At 42.6% G+C, this 19358-nt stretch overlaps 1 protein-coding gene across 3 annotated transcripts in view; it reads right to left on the bottom strand.

The window, feature by feature from the left end:
- Window positions 1-2420: 2420 nt before the first annotated feature.
- LDB2 (LIM domain binding 2) overlaps window positions 2421-19358 on the bottom strand; it is a 303189-nt gene continuing 286251 nt past the window's right edge. Inside the window, exons 6-8 of one of the 3 annotated variants that reach the window (XM_084860351.1) lie at window positions 15772-15895; window positions 11829-11974; window positions 2421-4649 (exon numbers count right to left, since the gene is read on the bottom strand). In XM_084860351.1, the coding sequence (XP_084716477.1) occupies window positions 4419-4649; window positions 11829-11974; window positions 15772-15895 (501 nt within the window). In that variant the 3' untranslated portion in view covers window positions 2421-4418. Of the gene's footprint in view, window positions 4650-11822; window positions 11975-15771; window positions 15896-19358 lie in introns of all 3 variants that reach the window. The other 2 variants (XM_084860349.1, XM_084860348.1) reach the window with 2 other exon arrangements.

Raw genomic sequence — 19358 nt, 5'->3', positions numbered from 1 at the left:
GTGCCACCTTGGTGCTGATCAATGAACGTAATAAAATCCATCCATCCATCTCAGCACCATCTAAAATTAATCTACGGCTTTGTGACTGTTATGTCTCCCTGCCCTTCTGCTCTCTGCTGACTCAGGAACCTGGGTATTTTACCAAAGGCAACAAGCAAATCAAGAGTTACTGCCAGCCTTTGTGTTTTCAGAAAAGGAGATCAGCCATTGCTTTTCTGTCCTAAAATGCATTGGTTGGTGTAATCTGATATCTGTAACACCCACCACTGACAAATTCATTCAGGCAGCAACTCTCCATTTCTGACTGGGTCTATCTAAACTACAGACCTCATGGCCATAACACTTGGGCAAACATTTGGACTTCTCTGTTTGTTTCCACATTCTGTTTCTTCTCCCTTTTTTGGGGGTATCATCTAGCCTGATTAAGAGTTCCGAAGAACTGAAAGCTTGCACATTTTTGTCAAATGTTAGAATATAGCCTGACTGTCCCTATAGAGCAGGGATAGACAACTTCTGGGGCCAATTTCCCTCCCTGAAACCCAGTGGCAGCCATATCCGTCCCTACTGCCACATTTGCAGCTGAATTTTGGTGGTGCAGGGCATGGCAGCAAAAAAGGGCACTTTTCTTCAGGCTTTTTTGGGTGGCAAATTTGGTGGCTGCCACCACAAAAAACCCTCAAGGGCCACATGTGGCTTACATATTGCACCCCTGCCGCCTGCTATAGAGAAAGCAGATGGCTCTTTGATCATCCATTTCATATAATCATAGAAGGGTTGGAAGGGGCCTACAAGACCATCAAGTCCAACCCCCTACATTTATTTGATGTAGGTTTTATGCAAGCCATGGTGCTGTGTAATGATCCAGATGTGTTCATCTGCCTTCTCTAATACTTATGCCAGTTGTTTAAAAAAGGGATATATGCCCTTTGGATGAAGGCAAGCTTAGGTTAAAATAAAAAGCAGTTTGTTTCTATTTATACTGTGACTGGAAACTGGGATCAACAAGTTTCTCCTAAAGTTCCACATTTTAACAGGATACAACATCACTAGCAAAGTGTCAACCAAATCATCTATGTTGAAAGCATCAACAAAGAAATTCTTAGGCAGTGTTCCTGAAGATAGCACAGTCTGAGTAAATTACTGACAGAGAAGAAACCTCTGAAAAGTCCTGCAACAATTGATTCATGGTAAACATGTGATGAACGATGTATTATGCAAAACAAAGCTGGGCTCATAGTTTCCACCCACTCCCCTTTCCTTCCATCATGGACACCTGATATGCTTCTTTGTATTAAAAAATCTAGCCTTGTTAAGTAGCAAGTGCTAAACTCTCTTGCATTCAACAGATTTCACATGAGTGGAGGAACTTGGTGGGCATTTTCTTCCAGAAAAATGCCTTCACAATGTCCCTGAGGTACTATTAATTATTTGCAACTGTGGAACACGCAACACTGTCCATCGCAAATGCAGAAGAAATTTTGTTGGCTGTTCTGAATACAGTGTAAGGAAAAATCAATTAACGGTGATTCAGTATGAAAACTTGTTTCTATTTGTACTCAGCATGCAACATTCATTACAAGTATTATTTTCTCAAAACTTAAGTGAAATATTCTTTATTTGAGCTACGTAACTTGTAAGTGCAGTTCTATGTTTACTCTGAAGGAAGTCCCGCTGTATTCAATGACAATTACTCCCTAGTAAATGTTTTTAGGATTGCACCCTAATTGTTGTTCCTACTGTACATTTTCTATGTGCCTTAATTGCAATCACCAAATCATTGCGATCAAAGCCACTATTGTAATTTTCAAAAATTATGTCTATAAAATCCGGTAATCCAATATTTTTGTTTCAGGAATGTTAGAAGCATTTCTAGTGGCTCTGCTGACCTCAGAAAGCTATGATTAGACATGCAGATTATGATCCTTAATTACTCATGAGAGGAGATAAAGTTGGCCATGTAATAAAATGGTGTTGTCCTAGGTTCTGTACAGCAAATGTGGGTGTCTGAAAACATTCCATTTGCCAGGACAGGCAGCATTGAGGGAGAGGGGACCAGTTGCAAGGCAGGTTGAAGAGACGGTTGCAATGTAGTCTCTAAGAAGCTCCTCTTCGCTCCATTCTTTGTGTGTGGAAAGGGCTGGATCATGTCCTATGCAACTTCACATATACTTTCTGAGTTGTAATTTACATTTATATAAATTCACATTGACTTTTAATTAAGTTTCTTCTCTGTTCATAAGTCGTTAGAAGAAACTCTATTAAAAATTGTGTGGCTCAAATATTTTACCTTGGTGATCTGTGTGTGTGTGTGTGTGTGTGTGAGAGAGAGAGAGAGAGAGAATATCACACACACACACACACACACACACACACACACTATGTACGCATTTCATTCTTTTAAGGAAATGTACAAAGCACTTCTGTTAACACAGTTTATTGGCACACGTATTGGCAAAGCATACAGTAAAATACAGTTGTATCATATAACACACGGACTCACTGTATTTTTTTTTTACATGATGAGTTGAACGTATTAATATGTAAATGAAAAAATTAGTTTATTTTCTAAAGTTTCACATAAATATAGTGGAATCAAAAAAGTAATTAGTTTGGAGGCTTTACAAAAGTATTATACAAGAAATATAGCGAGAAAAGAAACAAAATAAACTTAAGGTACAATAAAACAGAAAAAATAGTCTTTGTTTAAACTGCTCACAAAATTAATGGATTACATGGCTTTCAAAGTTCAGATCAACAGCAATTTTACAAAGCATAAACTCTCATAGGGACTGGGTGCCTTTCTCCACATAAAAATATTTGTCATATCTTTGATGGAACAGACATTTGTAGCTGTCTCAGTGCTTTTGATAAGTAAAATAAAAACTATTAATTGGAATCAGTTACAATGTTGGATATAAAGCAGTGGGCCCTTAAAATGGCTAGAAGGGAAAAAATGGAGGGCAGCACAGAGTAGAAGAAACAAGACAGGAGAGAACCTCCACTTGTGCTAGCAAACAGCTTATTAAGAAGGAATGTTCTAACTCAGCTTGCTTGGGGCAGAACCCCTTCTTCAGGGACAACTAAAAAGCATAAGCCCCGATCCAGCTAGGAGCTATATGCACTCATATCCCCAGCTGGCAACCCTTCCAATCCAGCAGCCAGAGTTGCATGCACATAGCCCTTTCAAGAAATCTGAAATTTTGCCAGTTATCTTTTTTGGAAGGGGCTGTGGGGCTGGGTTCAGACCACCTTTCTTCCCCCTCCCTGTCAAACAGTAGGATTTTATTTTTTTTAATGCAGCTACATGACATGCCCTGACTGCCCTGTGCACATTCTGTTGGAGCCATAAAAAACTGCTGGTCTCACTCTGTTTTTAAAGTTAAAAAAAAAAAAGAGTAGTTTGTAATAAGCAATATGCAAGTGAATGGATTTGTAGTTTCTATAAATATATTTGTACATTTCACAGAACATATTTGAATAGTCCCTCTTACCAAATCACTGTTCACAAGGGTATCTTTGAAATTTCTCCTGAGGAAAGTTTTTAATCCAAAATCTGTTAGGCTACAGCAGCCTTCCCCAAGCTGGCACCCTCCAATGAGCTGGACTTCAGCTCCCACCATCCCTAGCCAAGACTATGCTGGCCAAGGATGATGGGAGATGTAATCCAACACACTTGGGAGAAGCTGGACTACAGCATTTCTTCATAATAAACTATTTTTTGAAAGCTTGACAGTCTCTGCTCTTTTTCCCGCTTGTTATAATGGCTAATCAGGGAAAGAAATTGCACAGAGAGAGATTAAAAGTGATTTTCTAGAACAGGGGTGGGTAGACAGATCCCCTGTTTTGGACTTCAACTCCCAGCACTCTTGACTATGGGCCATGCTGACAGGGGCTTCTGGGACTTGAAATTCAAACCATCTGGAGATTTACCTACTGCCCACTCCTTGTCCTAGAAGGTCTAATCTTTTTTGTCATATTCTAGAACAAAAAACCTCAGGAGCAAGTTGAAAAACAGAATGTGTTTCATTTACCATGGTAAAAACATTGTCAATAGATCCTGAGCACTGATGGTCTATCAGATATGGCCTTTATAGGATAAGGGGGATCATAGTAGAGAAAAACCCTCCACTGAAACAGTAGTATTTAGAAATTGTCATGAGGTGCTACCTACATATTCAATTCTTTTCACTGAGGTCAGTGTCAGTATCATGTCATGTGCAAGGGATTCCAAGATAACTATCTGGAAGCTTATAAATTATTTTTCTAACTTAAAAAAAGATAGCTGTACATCTAGAAATAGGTTCTATATCTGTGGAAAACTGGGAGCTTAGGGTTTTGTTTTGTTTTTGTAAAGTATGCTGTGAGATAGTAATTGTAACGTGCTGTTACAAATAACAGTGAGTGCAGCTTCAGAGAGCTTATTGGGAAGCTTGTGGTGTTGGGTTTTCAGACTTGGTCTCTTGGTTAGCGGGGGGTTTACTATTCCATGGGCTGTTGTTTCCCAGCACAGGCGAATTGTTGAAGTCTTCATCATCATCCATGCCGTTTGCTGCATCATACTGTGTGTTCTCTAGCCTGGTGATGAGCCGTTCATCTTCATCACCAAATTCTCCACCCATTAGGGTTGGTTCCCCAACTACCATCACGTCCTGTGAAAACATCCAACATTTGTTATATAGGGAAAATGCAAGAAAGCAACCCCCACGCACACTTAACATGACTGTTGGTCTTTAAGGGCTCAATTTCTTCTGGGAAGTATCCCAGAACGCTTCTTTCATGCAAGCCCACCTCAGCACAATGCACCATTGCACCCTTCATGATGGACATGTTCAAAAGTGGAACTGAATACCCCTCTTTAGTATGTGGAAACCTGTGCTAGCATTCTACTTGGTGTACTGTAAACTTTGAAATCCAAAATGCAGACAAGGCAGATGGAATAAATGTGAATTAAAAAATCCAGCGTATTCCACTGAAAGAGTGTAAACAGTTGCTTAAAATGAGTATATGACCCTTTCCAAGTTCAACAAATTATTACCATTTTAGGTTTATATATTATTTTGTTTTCAAGCAACAAAACAGTGGGATGTCAACACTTACAGTAGTGCTAACATTCAAATTAAAGGCACAATCCATCTGAAAATTCTCTTGAACAACCCCCTTGAAACGAATTAGAGCCACTACAGTCATCTTGAATACCTCCTATCCATGTCAAGGAGGCTTCTGTGGAGAAACGCCCAAGTGGATTGTGCCCTATGTTCTTTACGTCATACTTTATTTCTCCAGCTACTGGCTCTAGCAGTTAAAAAATGAAGTTCACAAATGCTGCCTTTAATACAGGAGCCCCTAGAATACAGAACTCAGCACTTCTTATCCCTAACCAACGCACTTGACATCCTGCCACTTAATTATGGTAATTAATTTAGGTAGAAAGGGTTTTTTTTTTATAAAAACAATGTTCACGCTGATTTGACAATTTGCATCACTAATTAAGTAATTAGCAGAAAACTGCTGATTGCCAACAAGCCCTGAATTTACCATCTGTTATTTCGTGGTGCTTGTCACCTCTCTGTGTGTAGGCAACACTGCTGCCAATCTGTGCAGTAAGAGGACCAATCTGTCCAGCTGGTATCATAAAAGGAAGACAGAATGCTAATTATAATTACACTGCTGAAGCTCGAGTTGACAAAGACGGAAGAGGGCAAGAAGGAAAGGATCTATCCCACTGCTGCTGTGAGTGCAAAGAGTCCTTTCACGAAGACAAGCCCAGCACAACAAGTACAACTACACGTCACTGGTTTGCTGCTGATCCTGAGCCAGCAGGGAATCAACAGAGAGAGTGCCAGACAGGAAACCAGAGAGCTCTCTTGATCTCACTGCTTAAAGAAGATCCACTGATTTCAGCATTTGGGAAAGGAATTCATCTATGGGGCACAGCTTTTCATGCAATGTCCCTGGCAGGGCTTCTTGTGACACATTATAGGAAAATGCAGCCCTGTTGGTGTTTAGATTTGTACACATGGATGTAACAAGCCATTCAAAGCCTTACAGAGATCTGGATACTGAAAAGGGCTCATTACTATTTAGACAATTATAAATGCTCTGGTGTAAGCAAGCAAAAATCTGATGGTGTCTGAGACTTTCCTCCAACTCTCCCACCAGGAACTCCACCCATTTCACTTTTGCTGCCCCTTATGCCAGGAATTCCCTCTCAGTACATTTCTGAGAAGTCATCTCTCTTCCTCAAACTCCAACTTTTCCAATAAGCCTGTGGTTGAATGTCATAGTTTCTATCTCCAGCTGAAACCAAGCCTAAGTATGTACAACTACACTTGGACATATTCACCCCTTGTTATCTGTGCCTCTCCTCCTATCTTCTCTCCTTCTGTAAAAAGTGAGTGTGTAAGCTCTTTGGGGCAGGGACAAAAAGTGCTTGATATTTTCTTTTGGATGTTGTTAAGTGGGTTCAATATAAAGATAAAATATATAAATATAAATATATTATTCAAAAAATCTTACCAAACTTTTTTCAACAACAAAATCCCAAACGACTAATTAAAGATGTGATATAGTTAATTAAAATATAGACTTGCCACAGTTCTAACAGTTTGCAACAGTAGGTTCAGAGGTTTAGCAGAGAAAAAGAATGCTCTGAGTAAGGACTAGCATCATTCTGCGCCAAAACTAGACATTATGTTAAATGTGTCTTTGCATCTAACATACAGGGTTTTAAAAATGCAAACTGCATCAGCTGGGAGAGCGGACTGATAATTCTTGGGATCACAGCAGGTGTGAAGGGGAAATTTAACCCCTTCCTCCCCTGCTGCAGTCCTGAGGTAAATCCCTCCTCTGCAGATGCTATTGCCCTTAGGAGAAAATCCCCCACTGGCACCTGTAGGATAGATGCCAAGACCCACTTAATGTCACATGTAGTTTGGCCCACAGACTGGTGCAATTTGCGTTGCTTTGGTGGTCACTCTTCTCTTTGTAAACTGTGAAAAGATGGCCTGCTTCTAGAATACAGGATACATTTAGTAATTACACTATCCGTACATGCCTTTTCAAGCATAATGGTTCTCAAATAGTTTTAAAAAAACCCTAGAATGTCAATATTTTAGACAAATTTCACAGTGAAGCATGAACATTAAATAGAGAATCTATGAGAAAACACGTGGTTTGTTTTGGGGAAAACATGAGAGATGCTTGCATTAGAAGGGGGAAGACTCTGGACTGTTTTTGATAACTACCCAAGTGGCAGCAGTCTTTGGATGGTGGTGGAGTGAACATGTGCACAGAACATAACGTGTGATAGGGATGTCCTATGCAGAGGCACAAATATGAAGCCCCTTGATTCACACTGTCCTTCGCCCTGAAGAAAAGAGACAGGAATAATGTAATGCGAATCAGGCTTTCATGCATAAATGCTACCGTAAGAAGGGCCGTGCTGGACCTGACAAAACATCCGATGTTCAGCATCCTGTCTCCAGCAGTACCCAACCAAATGCCTCCCAGAAACCCACAAGCGGGGCTTGAAGGCGATAGTCCTTCCCTCTTGTCACCCTAGCCTTTGAACATAGAGGTTTTATTTAGTTGTCATGGTTCACAGGCCTGTCCTCTGTTGATTTGTCTGAAGAATGAAGCCATCTAAGGCCATGGCCATCACCACCAGTTTACTCCAGAGGGAGCACCTGCTTCTCATGTTACCTTATCGACGTGCTGGAGGGGAAGGGCACAGGATTGCTCCTTCACCATGCAAAGACTGTTGCGACCCAGGTTAAAGCTGCAACCCTACACACACTTACCTGGGAGCAAGCCCAACTGAACTCAATAGGGCTTACTTCTCAGTAGACACGTATAGGATTGCAGTGTAAGTGCCTGAACTGGTTCTCCTGTAGGGTGGTTTGTGGATAATAGAGAATGCCTAAAAAGAGCAGTGCTGGGGCTTTTCCTGGAAGCCATATCCTCTGACCCAGCCTCTCCAACACTAGATGTGCCAGGGCTGACTGTAGTTGCCTACTGGTGAAAAAAATGCAGTACATACTCAGAGGCTTCCTCTTCATTATTGTTACTTCACATATTCAAGGCCTGAGTCCTTTCACTGAACATTTTTCTATGGCTGAACTCTAGACTCAGTTTAAGTCCTGCTGTGGTGGTAAGGAAGCACTGCTAAGAAGGTACAGTCCATGCATCTCTTGATGGCAGGTATTTCTCGATAGTCAAGGCTGGCAGAAGTAATCTCAATTACTGAAGACTGGACTGAACTATCTCTTAAGAGATCTTTCATGTATTATGTTTGTAGAAGATATATTTCCGAATGGCTCAGAATGCAAGTGCTAAAAGCCAAGGACTTGTAAGGTAAAGCATGGAACTATTTATCCATAGTAATAATTAATGTAGTGGTTTTCAAACCACTGAACTTCAGGGAACCCTCTCCACAAGAATTGTCTGCCCACAGACAGTTCATGTGTGGCACTGGCAGTCCTGTTGGACCTCACCACCACTCGCAAGCAAATGTGAGTGAGCCAGAGAGCACATCAACACTCTCCTGTGGCTATGCATTGCAAAGGAAGACTGAGAGTCAAGCTCTTTCAGGGAACCTGGACTGCCATTACTGTTCTTCTGGAGAACATAGCTTGAAAACCACTGCATTCATGCTGTATCAAGGTCTATACTTAATAGTTTTGATAAATGTCTGAATTCACTGTACCACAAAATAAACGGCATAGATTTCTTCATAATGTATGAACAAACCCTCAGTGATCTGTCAGAAAGATTATTCTAACTGTTTGGTGGGGATTTCCCTTTTTCTGATTATTGCTCCCCCTTTATTGTAGTGCCTTCTACAGTCAATGGCAGAAGGTTCTTTGTGTTATATGCTCCATGCAATTCAGCATATATTGTCTGTCTGGGACCTATACAATAGTTTTATTTCGCATCCTGGCATCTGGCCTGATATTATAATAAAGATTTCGTGACAAGGTGCAAATTCTCAGTGCATTTACTCCGTATGCCAGGCAATCAACAATTCCTCAAGAGAGAAGAAAAACGTGTTGGTCCTGTTCCAGAGAAATTAGTCACATTTAAACCCCACTGAAATTAATGGCATAAAAGTTAGTTGAAACTTTCCCAGTTGGTTTCAGTGGGACTTAAGCCCAATTTTCTTTGGATTGTATCGACTGTCTCTGTCCCACAGTGGGACCCTCTGCTCCTTAGAAAGGAATGCTAAAGACACCCACCAATTAAACACCAATTCATCTCCACTCACTAGTTCCCGTGCAATAGCCACCAACCTCTGTGGAGGACTGGAAGTGACTCCTTTTAGAGCCCCTCAATGCTTCTCCTTAAATTGGCCAGTAGGGGTCACTGTTGTCGAATGACACAAGGCTCCATCCCTCCCAGGGTTGAGGCTGCAGCTCTGGAGTGCTCCTAGCTCCTGCTCATGGAGTGAGAAGCAGAATCCAAGAATTAAACCCCAGGGTTTTCTTTTGCATGGGGACACACACAGCTGTGGGCTAGTCATGGCAGCGTGTAAGATTCAGCTACATTCGCTCATTTCATGGTTAGATATAGCAATACTTAGTGTACAAACAGCAGTGTCCGTGATCACAAACATTGGAGCACATAAGGCAGGGCCTACACCACTTGTGACCCACCACGCTGAATGCAGCCCACTACTTACGTATGACAGCCCACCAGCACAATCTTATACATGCCTACTAAGAAGTAAGCCCCTCTGAATTCAATGGGTCTCACTCCTAGGTAAGTGTTTGCAGACTTGCTACCTGAACCTCCTCGGTTTGCTGTCTGCTTGGACTGCAAAAACAGGTAGGAGGAGGTTGCCAAGCACCCAGCCAGCCACAATGCATGGCTGGTAGGCTGCGTTTGTCTTGGTGGAGCTCAAGTGGTGCCAACCCAAGCTCTCATCCCCACTGCTGGATATGGATATGGACACACACACACACATGCACGCACGCGCGTGTGTGTGTGCGTGCGTGCATACACACACACACACACACACACACTTTCTTTGGAATCAATCTCAATGCAGTTAAGTTATAAAGAACAGAAAATGCAGATCTGACTTAAATACAATGCTTTATGTATGCAAAGGTATAAATACAACATCCTTGTTAGGTGAATGGATTGTTTATTAATATTATTAATACTATGGGTATTATTATGTTTCCATTCTATTTTTTTTTAACATTCATGTGTGTGTACAGATGAGGAACTGAGTCCCACAGAAAGTGTCCTGATCCAAGCAAAGTTCTGTGCTGTTTTTTAAAAATTAACTGACCCCCAAAGCAGCTCATAATCCCAAGAGCAAAAAGAACATCCATTTGGGAAACAGAGTTGCCAACTTTTGACTGCGCAACTGTTGACCTGCTGGAGAGGAGAATGCAACCTGGCAGGTCATGGATGCAGCCACTGTAAGGCTGCTTTTCTATTGTATTAGCTTTTAAGGCCCTGATCCTGATGATCTACCAGCACAGGGGTTTTTTTCCTGCTCAGAACAGTTAAAGGGTGGATGACTGGCAGTTCTAATGTAAAATATATAAGGACCAGCACCAGGACATTGAGGAACAAATGAAGAACAAGCCTAGAACTTTAGAAATGGGACAATGGACAATTGTCCAGTATAATTCTAAAGAACTTACTGCTATCCTTTTCATACATGATTTACATCTTCCATGGCATTGATCATAACTGTGATATGAATGTGATTGAGGAATTTCCACAACATATTTTTCATGGATGTTAAAATAAAATATTTTAGGAAGAAGCTTATGTACTTTTAAAAGCACTGATTCTTAAGCTTCATTTCATGAGAATGCTAGATGGGGGTTGGAAAGATACCTTCTCTTGTGGCTGGATTATTCCTAGGTGTTTGGAATGTACTTTGAGTCAACAGACTCCTCTTGGGGACAGTGCCGTGTTGCAAGCATCACTGGCCAGACTGAAGCCTTTTGTCACAGAGGCTCACTGACTCGATGGAGGGAGAACATGAACTCGTGAGTAATGTCAGGGCTGTGTATATTTTCTGAGAATCTCAGAAAAAAAATGAGATTTTAGCAATTATGGTTTCAAAGCTAGGTTTCAAAAGTGCATGGGCATTGCCTGCTGAAATCTCGCAGAAACTAGAGGGACTGCTGAATGAAATCCCCAGCGGTCAGGGACTTTAGTGCCTCCCATAGCTTCTTGCTCCTCGCTATAGTAGTAAAACAGGTTACAAAATCCAGCTTTTCTTGGTGCAGAATTTGAGCTGTTGGGCAAAGAGTTTTAGTTTATTTTTTACTCTGAGTGCAGAGCACACACAGTCCTGGGTAGGGCACGTGCAAATCACTGAACTCTAAAAATGCTTTGCAGTGATGGGGATCAGAAGCTGGATCAGAACCCCAATTACTTAACTGCATTGCTAGCCAAGAGTGCTTGCCTGCAGCGTGTGGGTTGTTTCTCCATTAATCATCTTTAATTTCCTCATTTGCACAGCAGTGGATGGAGGCGTCTCTTGGCTCAATGCAGGAATGGGGTTAAAACACTCTGGCTGGAATCCATAGAGCCTCCCCACCCCGCGCACATGCTAAACTATTTTAACTGTGTGCATTGGGGCTTTGCTCGTCTTTTGCTTTCAGCAACAGCCCATTGAGTCCCTTGACCTTTATGAGCAGCTTTTTAAGAATCTGCTGATGGGGAGGGGAGGCTGAAAAGTTCCAGTGCATGCAGAAAACCCTTCATGGCTGTTTGGATCCTGGCCTACATTATTATTATTTGTAGTAGTAGTAGTATAGTCTTATATGGAGACCTCAAAAGAAAGCGAGACTTACAGGTACCTGACTTGAAAGACTCAGGTTTGCAGCTGCTGCTTTTTTCTTGCTGTTGGTGCTGTTTGCATTGTTCCCGGCACTGCTATTGGAAGTGCTGCTGGTTGAATTTTTCCTTTTCCTCCGTTTGGTTGTTGGCTGTCTTGTAGGCTCTGCTGTGGTAGACATGCAGGAAGCAAAACAAATTACCGATATTGATGCATGCAGAAGAACAACAAAAGCAGCAACAGTCTCTCTCCTCTTCCCCCTCCAGTTTAAAATTCCTGGTGTGCACACTGCGCTGAATCAGCTCACTAAATATGTGGAACATTTGCCTGGAACTAAAAGTAAATTTAAATTAATATGTGGAAAAATAATAGTTATATATAATACTGGCCATTCATAACCCAAGCTCAAAAAATATTGCAGTCACCACTAATCTACTTGAAAAATGATCGTCATTATGATGGGCTGGAGCAGGAGGAGATAAATCACCTGGACATATTGCATCCCCCATGGGGTCCCTGTCACTGGAAACTGGACTACCCACAGTCAGAGCCAGAGGAGAAGTTTAGCCTCCATGACAGTCTTGCCAATTAGAATCCATTTACTTTGCCCTACAGTCGTCAACGGGAGCCATTGACTTGCATGGGGACAGTAGGCAGGCTGTAATCAGAACCATAGTTGAAGGGTGGGAAATCCAACCAGAGTTTGAGAGTCAGAAACAGTTTGTTTTTGTGTCCTGCCCTGAGAGTGTGTGGTGTAGTGCATGGGTGGGAAACATGCCTCCCACCTAGAGGGCTGCATTCTCTTGGGCGAAAGCTGCCAGGGGCCACATGCCAGTAGCGGGTGGGTCTGGAGCCAAAAATGGGTGGGGCCAGAGCCATCACACACACACACATGCTCTTTCACACACACACACACACACACACACTTCCTCTCTTCCCCCCTTTTTACTCTCTCTCTTTCTCCAGTTCTGCTTCTCTTCTCTTCCCTCTCTCTTTCCTCAGGGCCTCCCAGCAATAAGGCTTTGGATAAAAGTTCCCATTAGAGCTTTTATTCAAAGCTTTTTTCCTATATGGGGGGATTTGTGGTTGGTGGTTTGCAGCACATGGAAAGGGTTAATTCTTCTCTTGCAAGCTGTGAGCCACCCCTTGCACCCCCCCCCCCCCGCACAGCAATTACACTTCTAAAAAGCTTCTATTGGTGCTGATAGAAGCTTTTTGAAAGTACTAATTCCTGTGTGTATGGAGGGATGGTGATGATTGCAGGGCATCCCAGCATGCCCTCCCAAGTGGCTACTCCCTCCCCAGCATGGCAATTAGGCCTAAAAGAAGCTTCCAGTTGCACCAATGGACTCTTCTTTTAAAGAGCCTCACTGCTGTATAGTAGGTGGGGTGCTGGGAAGGGGAGGGTACTGGCCAGATGGGGAAGGTTTTGGCCACATCCAGCCCACAGGCTACTGGTTTCCCACCCATGGTATGTAGACAGAATGTTAGACTAGGACCAGAGGGAGCTGGGTTCAAATGCCTCCTTGGCCATGAAACTCACAAGATAGTCTTGTGCTAGTTACTATTTCTTAGAATCATACAATCAGAGAATAGTAGGATGGAAGGGGCCTATAAGACCATCAAGCCAACCCCCTGCTCAATGCAGGAATCCAAGTCAAAGTATCCCTGACAGGTGGCTGTCCAGCTTCATCCTGAATGCCTCCAGTGTGGGAGAGCCCACCGCCTCCCTAGGTCATTGGTTCCATTGTCATATTGCTCTAACAGCGCCAGTGTGGTGTAATGGCTAGAACGTTGGCCTGGGAGCTGGGAGATCCGGGTTCTAGTCCCCACTCGGCTATGGAAGCTCACTGGGTGACTTTGGGCCAGTCACAGACTCTCAGCCCAACCCACCTCACAGGGTTGTTGTTGTGAGGATAAAATGGAGGAGGGGGAGGAGGACTATGTACGCCGCCTTGGGTTCCTTAAGGAGGAAAAAAGGCGGGATAGAAATGTAATTAATTAATTAAATACAGTCAGGAAGTTTTTCCTGATGTTCAGCTGGAATCTGGCTTCCTGTAACTTGAACCCATTATTCCGTGAACTGCACTCTGGGATGATCGAGAAGAGATCCTGGCCTTCCTCTCTGTGACAACCTTTCAAGTACTTGAAGAGTGCAATCATATCTCCCCTCAGTCTTCTCTTCTCAAGGCTAAAATGCCCAGTTCTTAGCCTAATTTACATCACAGGGTGTTGTGAGGATAAAATCGGAGGAGGGAGTCAACGTGGGTGCTACCCTGAGCATCTTGGAGGAAGGATGGGATAAAAATGTAAGACATAAATAATACATTCACTATATACATAACTTTTCCAATAATGATCCTATCAGTGAAATTCTGGTTGGCTGCTCCTACAAAAGATCAAATCTGCCTATTGACTCATCTGGATTATGCCCATCTATCTTGAGGTGACTCTAGAGGAGTCAATAACAGGCAAATCTGGTCCCATTTTAACTTTTGTGGGAGCAGCCAAACGACCAGAATGTTCCATGTGTCAGACGTGGGAGTAAACAGTCTAACACTGAGCTCACTCACAATTTGGCCATTTTTGACGCCTCCTTTCTTGCATTTTCTTTAACAGGAAATGTAACCTTTTATGACTAATTATACCATGTGGTACACAGAAGAGGGCATAACACTGAATCTTTTAAATGAAAAAAATATATCTGAGGCTAGGGGTAGTGCCATCTAGCCAGAACCAACCCCACTGTATAAACAACCCAAGATGTTGCTTGGGGAAAGCCAAGCATGTTCCTCCTCCTCCTCCTCCTCCTCACAAGGCAAGCAGTTGCAGTAGCCTGTCTGCTGTAGGAATCTGGCATTTCCCCCCCTGGATTAAAATGCCCACCATGCAGTTTCAATCGCAAATGCCAGCCACTCAAAGACTGGCCTGGGCTCATTCTCTTCTCTGGAGGGGGGAAGGTGGGGGCAAGGGTCTAGACTGGTGCTGCAGAGGCAGAGGGTGAACTAGTGACAGGCTGGTGGATAGCAGGCCAGGGGGCAGGCTCATCTCACTGCTCCCCTTGATCACCTTGCCTCATGGTAGGGCCAGTCTTGAGCAAGCTGCATGCTATCAGAACTCTACCTTAGGTAGCAGTTTTCAAACTTTACAGCTTTAGGGAAACCTTTCTACATCAACTATTTCACCAAGGAGTTGCTGAACCTCTCCCCAGAAACCCTGTATACTGCAAATTCTGGGAACATCTCCTACACTTTTCTGTGGCTACGTGTTTCTGGGGAACCTTGATTGTGAGGATGCAGTCTTTTACAGAAGCTTTTCCGCCAGGCTTGATCTCCTTATTGAGGATGTTGTGTTGCGTGTGTGCCAGGTCTAGACGCTTTCCTCACAACAGAGGAGTCAATAGGAGAAGCACCTAGAATTGCTATGGAGAGCCTATCTTCTGCTGTGCTTTATACAGGGAGTGGTGTGGGGTGTAGAGCTAAACAGAAAGCAAAAGACCCCCTCAGCTAGTTATTAGGACACTAGGCTCAGCGAGAGCACAAAACTGGACTGAGTTACTACACTAGCTCCCAAGCATTAATAGTCTGGGAAGGGCTGATGCTGGTTAGTTCCACCTGGCCTGCTTTCCTACAGAGAGAGAGAAGGAGAGAGAGAGAGAGAGAGAGAGAGAGAGAGCCCTGAGCACACACAGAAGAGCCGGAGTCACAGGACCTGGCTAGCTGAGGGACTCCTCCTGGAAAAGGCTGCCAAACAGCATTCCCTTCCTTTGGCCCTTCCTGTACTTAGCTCTGTGGTGGATCACACTTTGAACACCACCGATTTAGAAGTAATAAAGTGCTTTGTCTTAAGTTTTCTAATGTTATTCCCTATTTAAGTGGACCTCATTTTTTAAAGCTTTTAAATTCTTTCTCTTAAAACATCTAACAATCAAATTACAGAGAGTAAATATTAAGGGCCAACTATACCTGGAGGTGCCACCATTCGCTGCCATTTTTGAAACAAACATGTTTTCAGGCAATCTCGAGGACTTAAATTATACGTTTTATGCCTTGACATCAGTTCTTGCATTGGCTCCAATATTACACACAACTGCAAAAGGAAGAATGCAGGAAAGTAAATTTAAGGCAAACAGCATTTCTTGAAAAGCACACTTCTAGTCTGAATTGAAACTCAGTTAATTTCCCTAGTCTCTGATTTCCACTCTTTCTTCTATGTAAACAAAGAATTATGGGTATGAAATTCAATTAATGGTGTTGTTGGGCCTCATGTTTCTGAATACAAAAATATGAACTGCAGGGGCTCATAATGTTTGTCTCAAAGTGAGCATTACAACTCCTGAATTCTTTTCTGGCTCAGATTTTAATCTAAGCAAATAAGAATTCATTGTCTATCCCCTTCCATCCACCAACTGAGCCAATAAACTGAGCCCCACTCCTTTGCAACAACCCCACTTACTGGGCTGATACTCTGCCGGAAGCAGTAGGCAAGGAGAAGAGGAGGAGGGAGTTGTACTGCTATGCAATGTGGCAAGCTGCTGGAATCTCCTGGGAAATATACATTTCCCAGAGGATACTGGCTACTTGGTGCTCTGCACAGCAGCATGCCAGACTCTGGAAAGGGGAAGGGGAGTGACCTCTCCCAGTTCCCTTTCCCTGCTTGCTATAGTTTCCTACTACTGCCACCAGAGTGCCACCATTAGGCCAGCCTGGTGAGGGGGCTTGGCAAGTCACAAATTGTATTTGGTTTGGAAATAAATGGGCTCTTTCCTCCTTTGGGGTGGTGGTGGTGGAGGAGGAAGTAGCTCAGCTTAGTTTCCAGTTATCACAAATTTCAATGCAGCTCAGTGCAGTCTGTGCAGAGCAGAACAGGTTCCTGTATGGGACATTTTATTTTATTTTATTTTTAAAGTTACACTGTAATCAGTGTTAGTTTGCTGTGCAGTTGTACAATGAATGTAAGGAAACATTCAGAAGAACAGGCTTTAGTATCTCGAGTTCGACATATTTCTTTTTGTTTAAAATTTTTTATCTTACCTTTTGTAATTCACAGACTTGTGCACCTCAATCTTTTTTTGAAATACATGCTTTCTGAAAGCAGTGTTTCCATTTTGCATTCCTCCCTCTGTCCTCCATATTCTGCACCTCTGTCATCTGCCCATTCGTTCTCCCATACACTCCTTTCCCTGACCCCAAAGGGCTCCTTTTTCCATTCCTATTTCTATTATTTGCTGCTATGATTGTGTCCCTGTCTTACTTCTTGCCTCCATCTTCCCATTTCTCATTCCTTCAGTTTCTCTTAGAGTCCATTTCTTTTGTTCTTTCTGTGGTTTCAAGAATGTTGAAATAATTCCTCTCTTCCTACCCTTTAATTACTTTAGCCATCTGCCCATTGCCCTCCATCCTTTCCTCAGTGACTGGTTTGATACTTTCTTCCCATAAGAACATAAGAAGAGCAATGCTGGATCAGATCAAGGGTCTATCTAGTCTAGCATTTTGTTCACAAAGTGGCTTACTAGCTGTTGGCCAGGAATCCACAAGCAGGACATGAACGCAACAGCACCCTCCCACCCATGTTCCCCAGCAACTGGTGTAGAGAGGCTCACTGCCTCTGGTACTGGAGGTAGCACATAGCCATCAAGACTAGTAGCCATTGATAGCCTTTTCCTCCAAAAATTTTCCAACCCCCCTTTAAAGCCATCCAAATTGGTGGCCATCACGACATCCTGTGGTAGCGAATTCCATAGTTTAACTATGTGCTGTGTGAAGAAATACTTCCTTTTATCTGTCCTGAATCTCCCACCAATCAGCTTCATAGGATGACCCCGGGTTCTAGTATTTTGAGAGAGGGAGAAAAATGTCTCCCTAGCCACATTCTCCACACCGTGCATCATTTTGTGAACTTCTATCACATCTCCGCTTACCCTCCTTTTTCCAAGCTAAACAATCCCAGCTGTTGTAACCTTCTCTCATAGGGGAGATTCTCCAGCCCCTTGATAATTTTAGCTGCCCTTTTCTGCACCTTTTCCAGCTCTACAATATCCTTTTTTAGGTGTGGTGACCACAACTGTACACAGTATTCTAAGTGTGGTCACACCATAGATTTGTATAAGGGGTGTATAATATTGGCAGTTTTATTCTCAGTTCCTTTTCTAATAATGCTTAAAATGGAGTTTGCCTTTTTTACAGCAGCCACACACTGGGTTGACATTTTAATTGAGTTGTCCAGCACAACCACAAGATCTCTTTCCTGTTCAGTCACTGCTAGCTCAGATCCCATCAGGCTATACCTGAAGTTGGGATTTTTTGCTCCAACGTGCATCTCTTTACACTTGCATACCTTGAACTGCATTTTCCATTTAGATGCCCGTTCTCCCAGTTTGGAGATATCCTTTTGGAGCTCTTCACAATCCCTTTTTGTTTTAACTGCCCTAAATAATTTGGTGTCATTGGCAAACCTGGCCAATTCACTGCTCACTCCTAATTCCAGATCATTTATTCATACAGGTCCCTGTGGGACCCCACTATTTACTTCCTTCCAATCCATTGAGATAATTTACCATTAATTCCTACTCTCTGCTTTCTGTTCTTTAACCAGTTAGTGATCCGTAAGACCTGTCCTCTTACTCCATGACTGCTAAGTTCGCTCAGGAGTCTTTGGTGAGGAACTTTGTCAAAAACCTTTTGGAAGTCCAAGTAAACAATGTCTACCGGATCACCCCTGTCTATATGTTTATTGACATTCTCAACTAACTTGAAAAGGTTAGTGAGACAGGACTTCCCACTTCACTTCCTTTCCTTCAAGTTTGGTTTTCACCTATTTCACTTTAGTGAAACTGAATTTACCAAAGCTTTTCATAATATTCTTTTGAGTGAACCTAATTCTACTCCAGTTCCTCTTTTCAGTCTTCATTCTCCTTCACCTGTCTTCTACTTAAAATATTGTCAGTCAATCCACCTTCCTTGATGTCCTTTGGCTTCAACACAATAGCTTCCTTCAGTGTTTGATTGGGGTCTCACTCACATGAAGCACCTATGCATGAGCAACTGCTCATGTGTAGACTGGTCATTTCAAATGTCTACACTAAATTTGTGGATGTCAGCAGACAGGCACACATGAAGTTGGTGTGAGGCTAGAGGGCAGAGCCCCACTTAAGGACTCAGGTGTACAAAGAGTGCACTAACAAATGAGGAGGGCTATTGGTTTCATCTAATCATTCCAACCAATCTTTCTGTGCCTCAGATTTTAGCTCATTAATTACTTAAGAGGACTGCAGAAATAGAGGTTCCTTGGAACCTTTCTGAAATATGCAAAAATCTACTTCTTTTGTTTGTTATTAGACAATAGTTGGTATGGAATAGTCGGTATGGAATGTAAGGAATCTCCCTGGGAAATATCTCTCCTCTTATCAAACCTTTTGTTGTTGTTGCTTCCATCTAAATTCCTCAGATGAGTTGCCAAAGCAGGATCCTAAAATTCACCTCAACATTTTGCTTTAGGAAAACCTTAGCAACAACTAAGAGATGTGTAGAACTCCCCTGAGTTTGCTAGACTC

This window comes from Heloderma suspectum, chromosome 5, assembly GCF_057233095.1.
Source record: "Heloderma suspectum isolate Gila_16-S chromosome 5, 16-S_ref, whole genome shotgun sequence".
Taxonomy (NCBI): Eukaryota; Metazoa; Chordata; class Lepidosauria; order Squamata; family Helodermatidae; genus Heloderma; species Heloderma suspectum.
The sequence above is the reverse complement of the archived record's forward strand: the minus strand, read 5'-3'. Positions and strand labels throughout refer to the sequence as shown.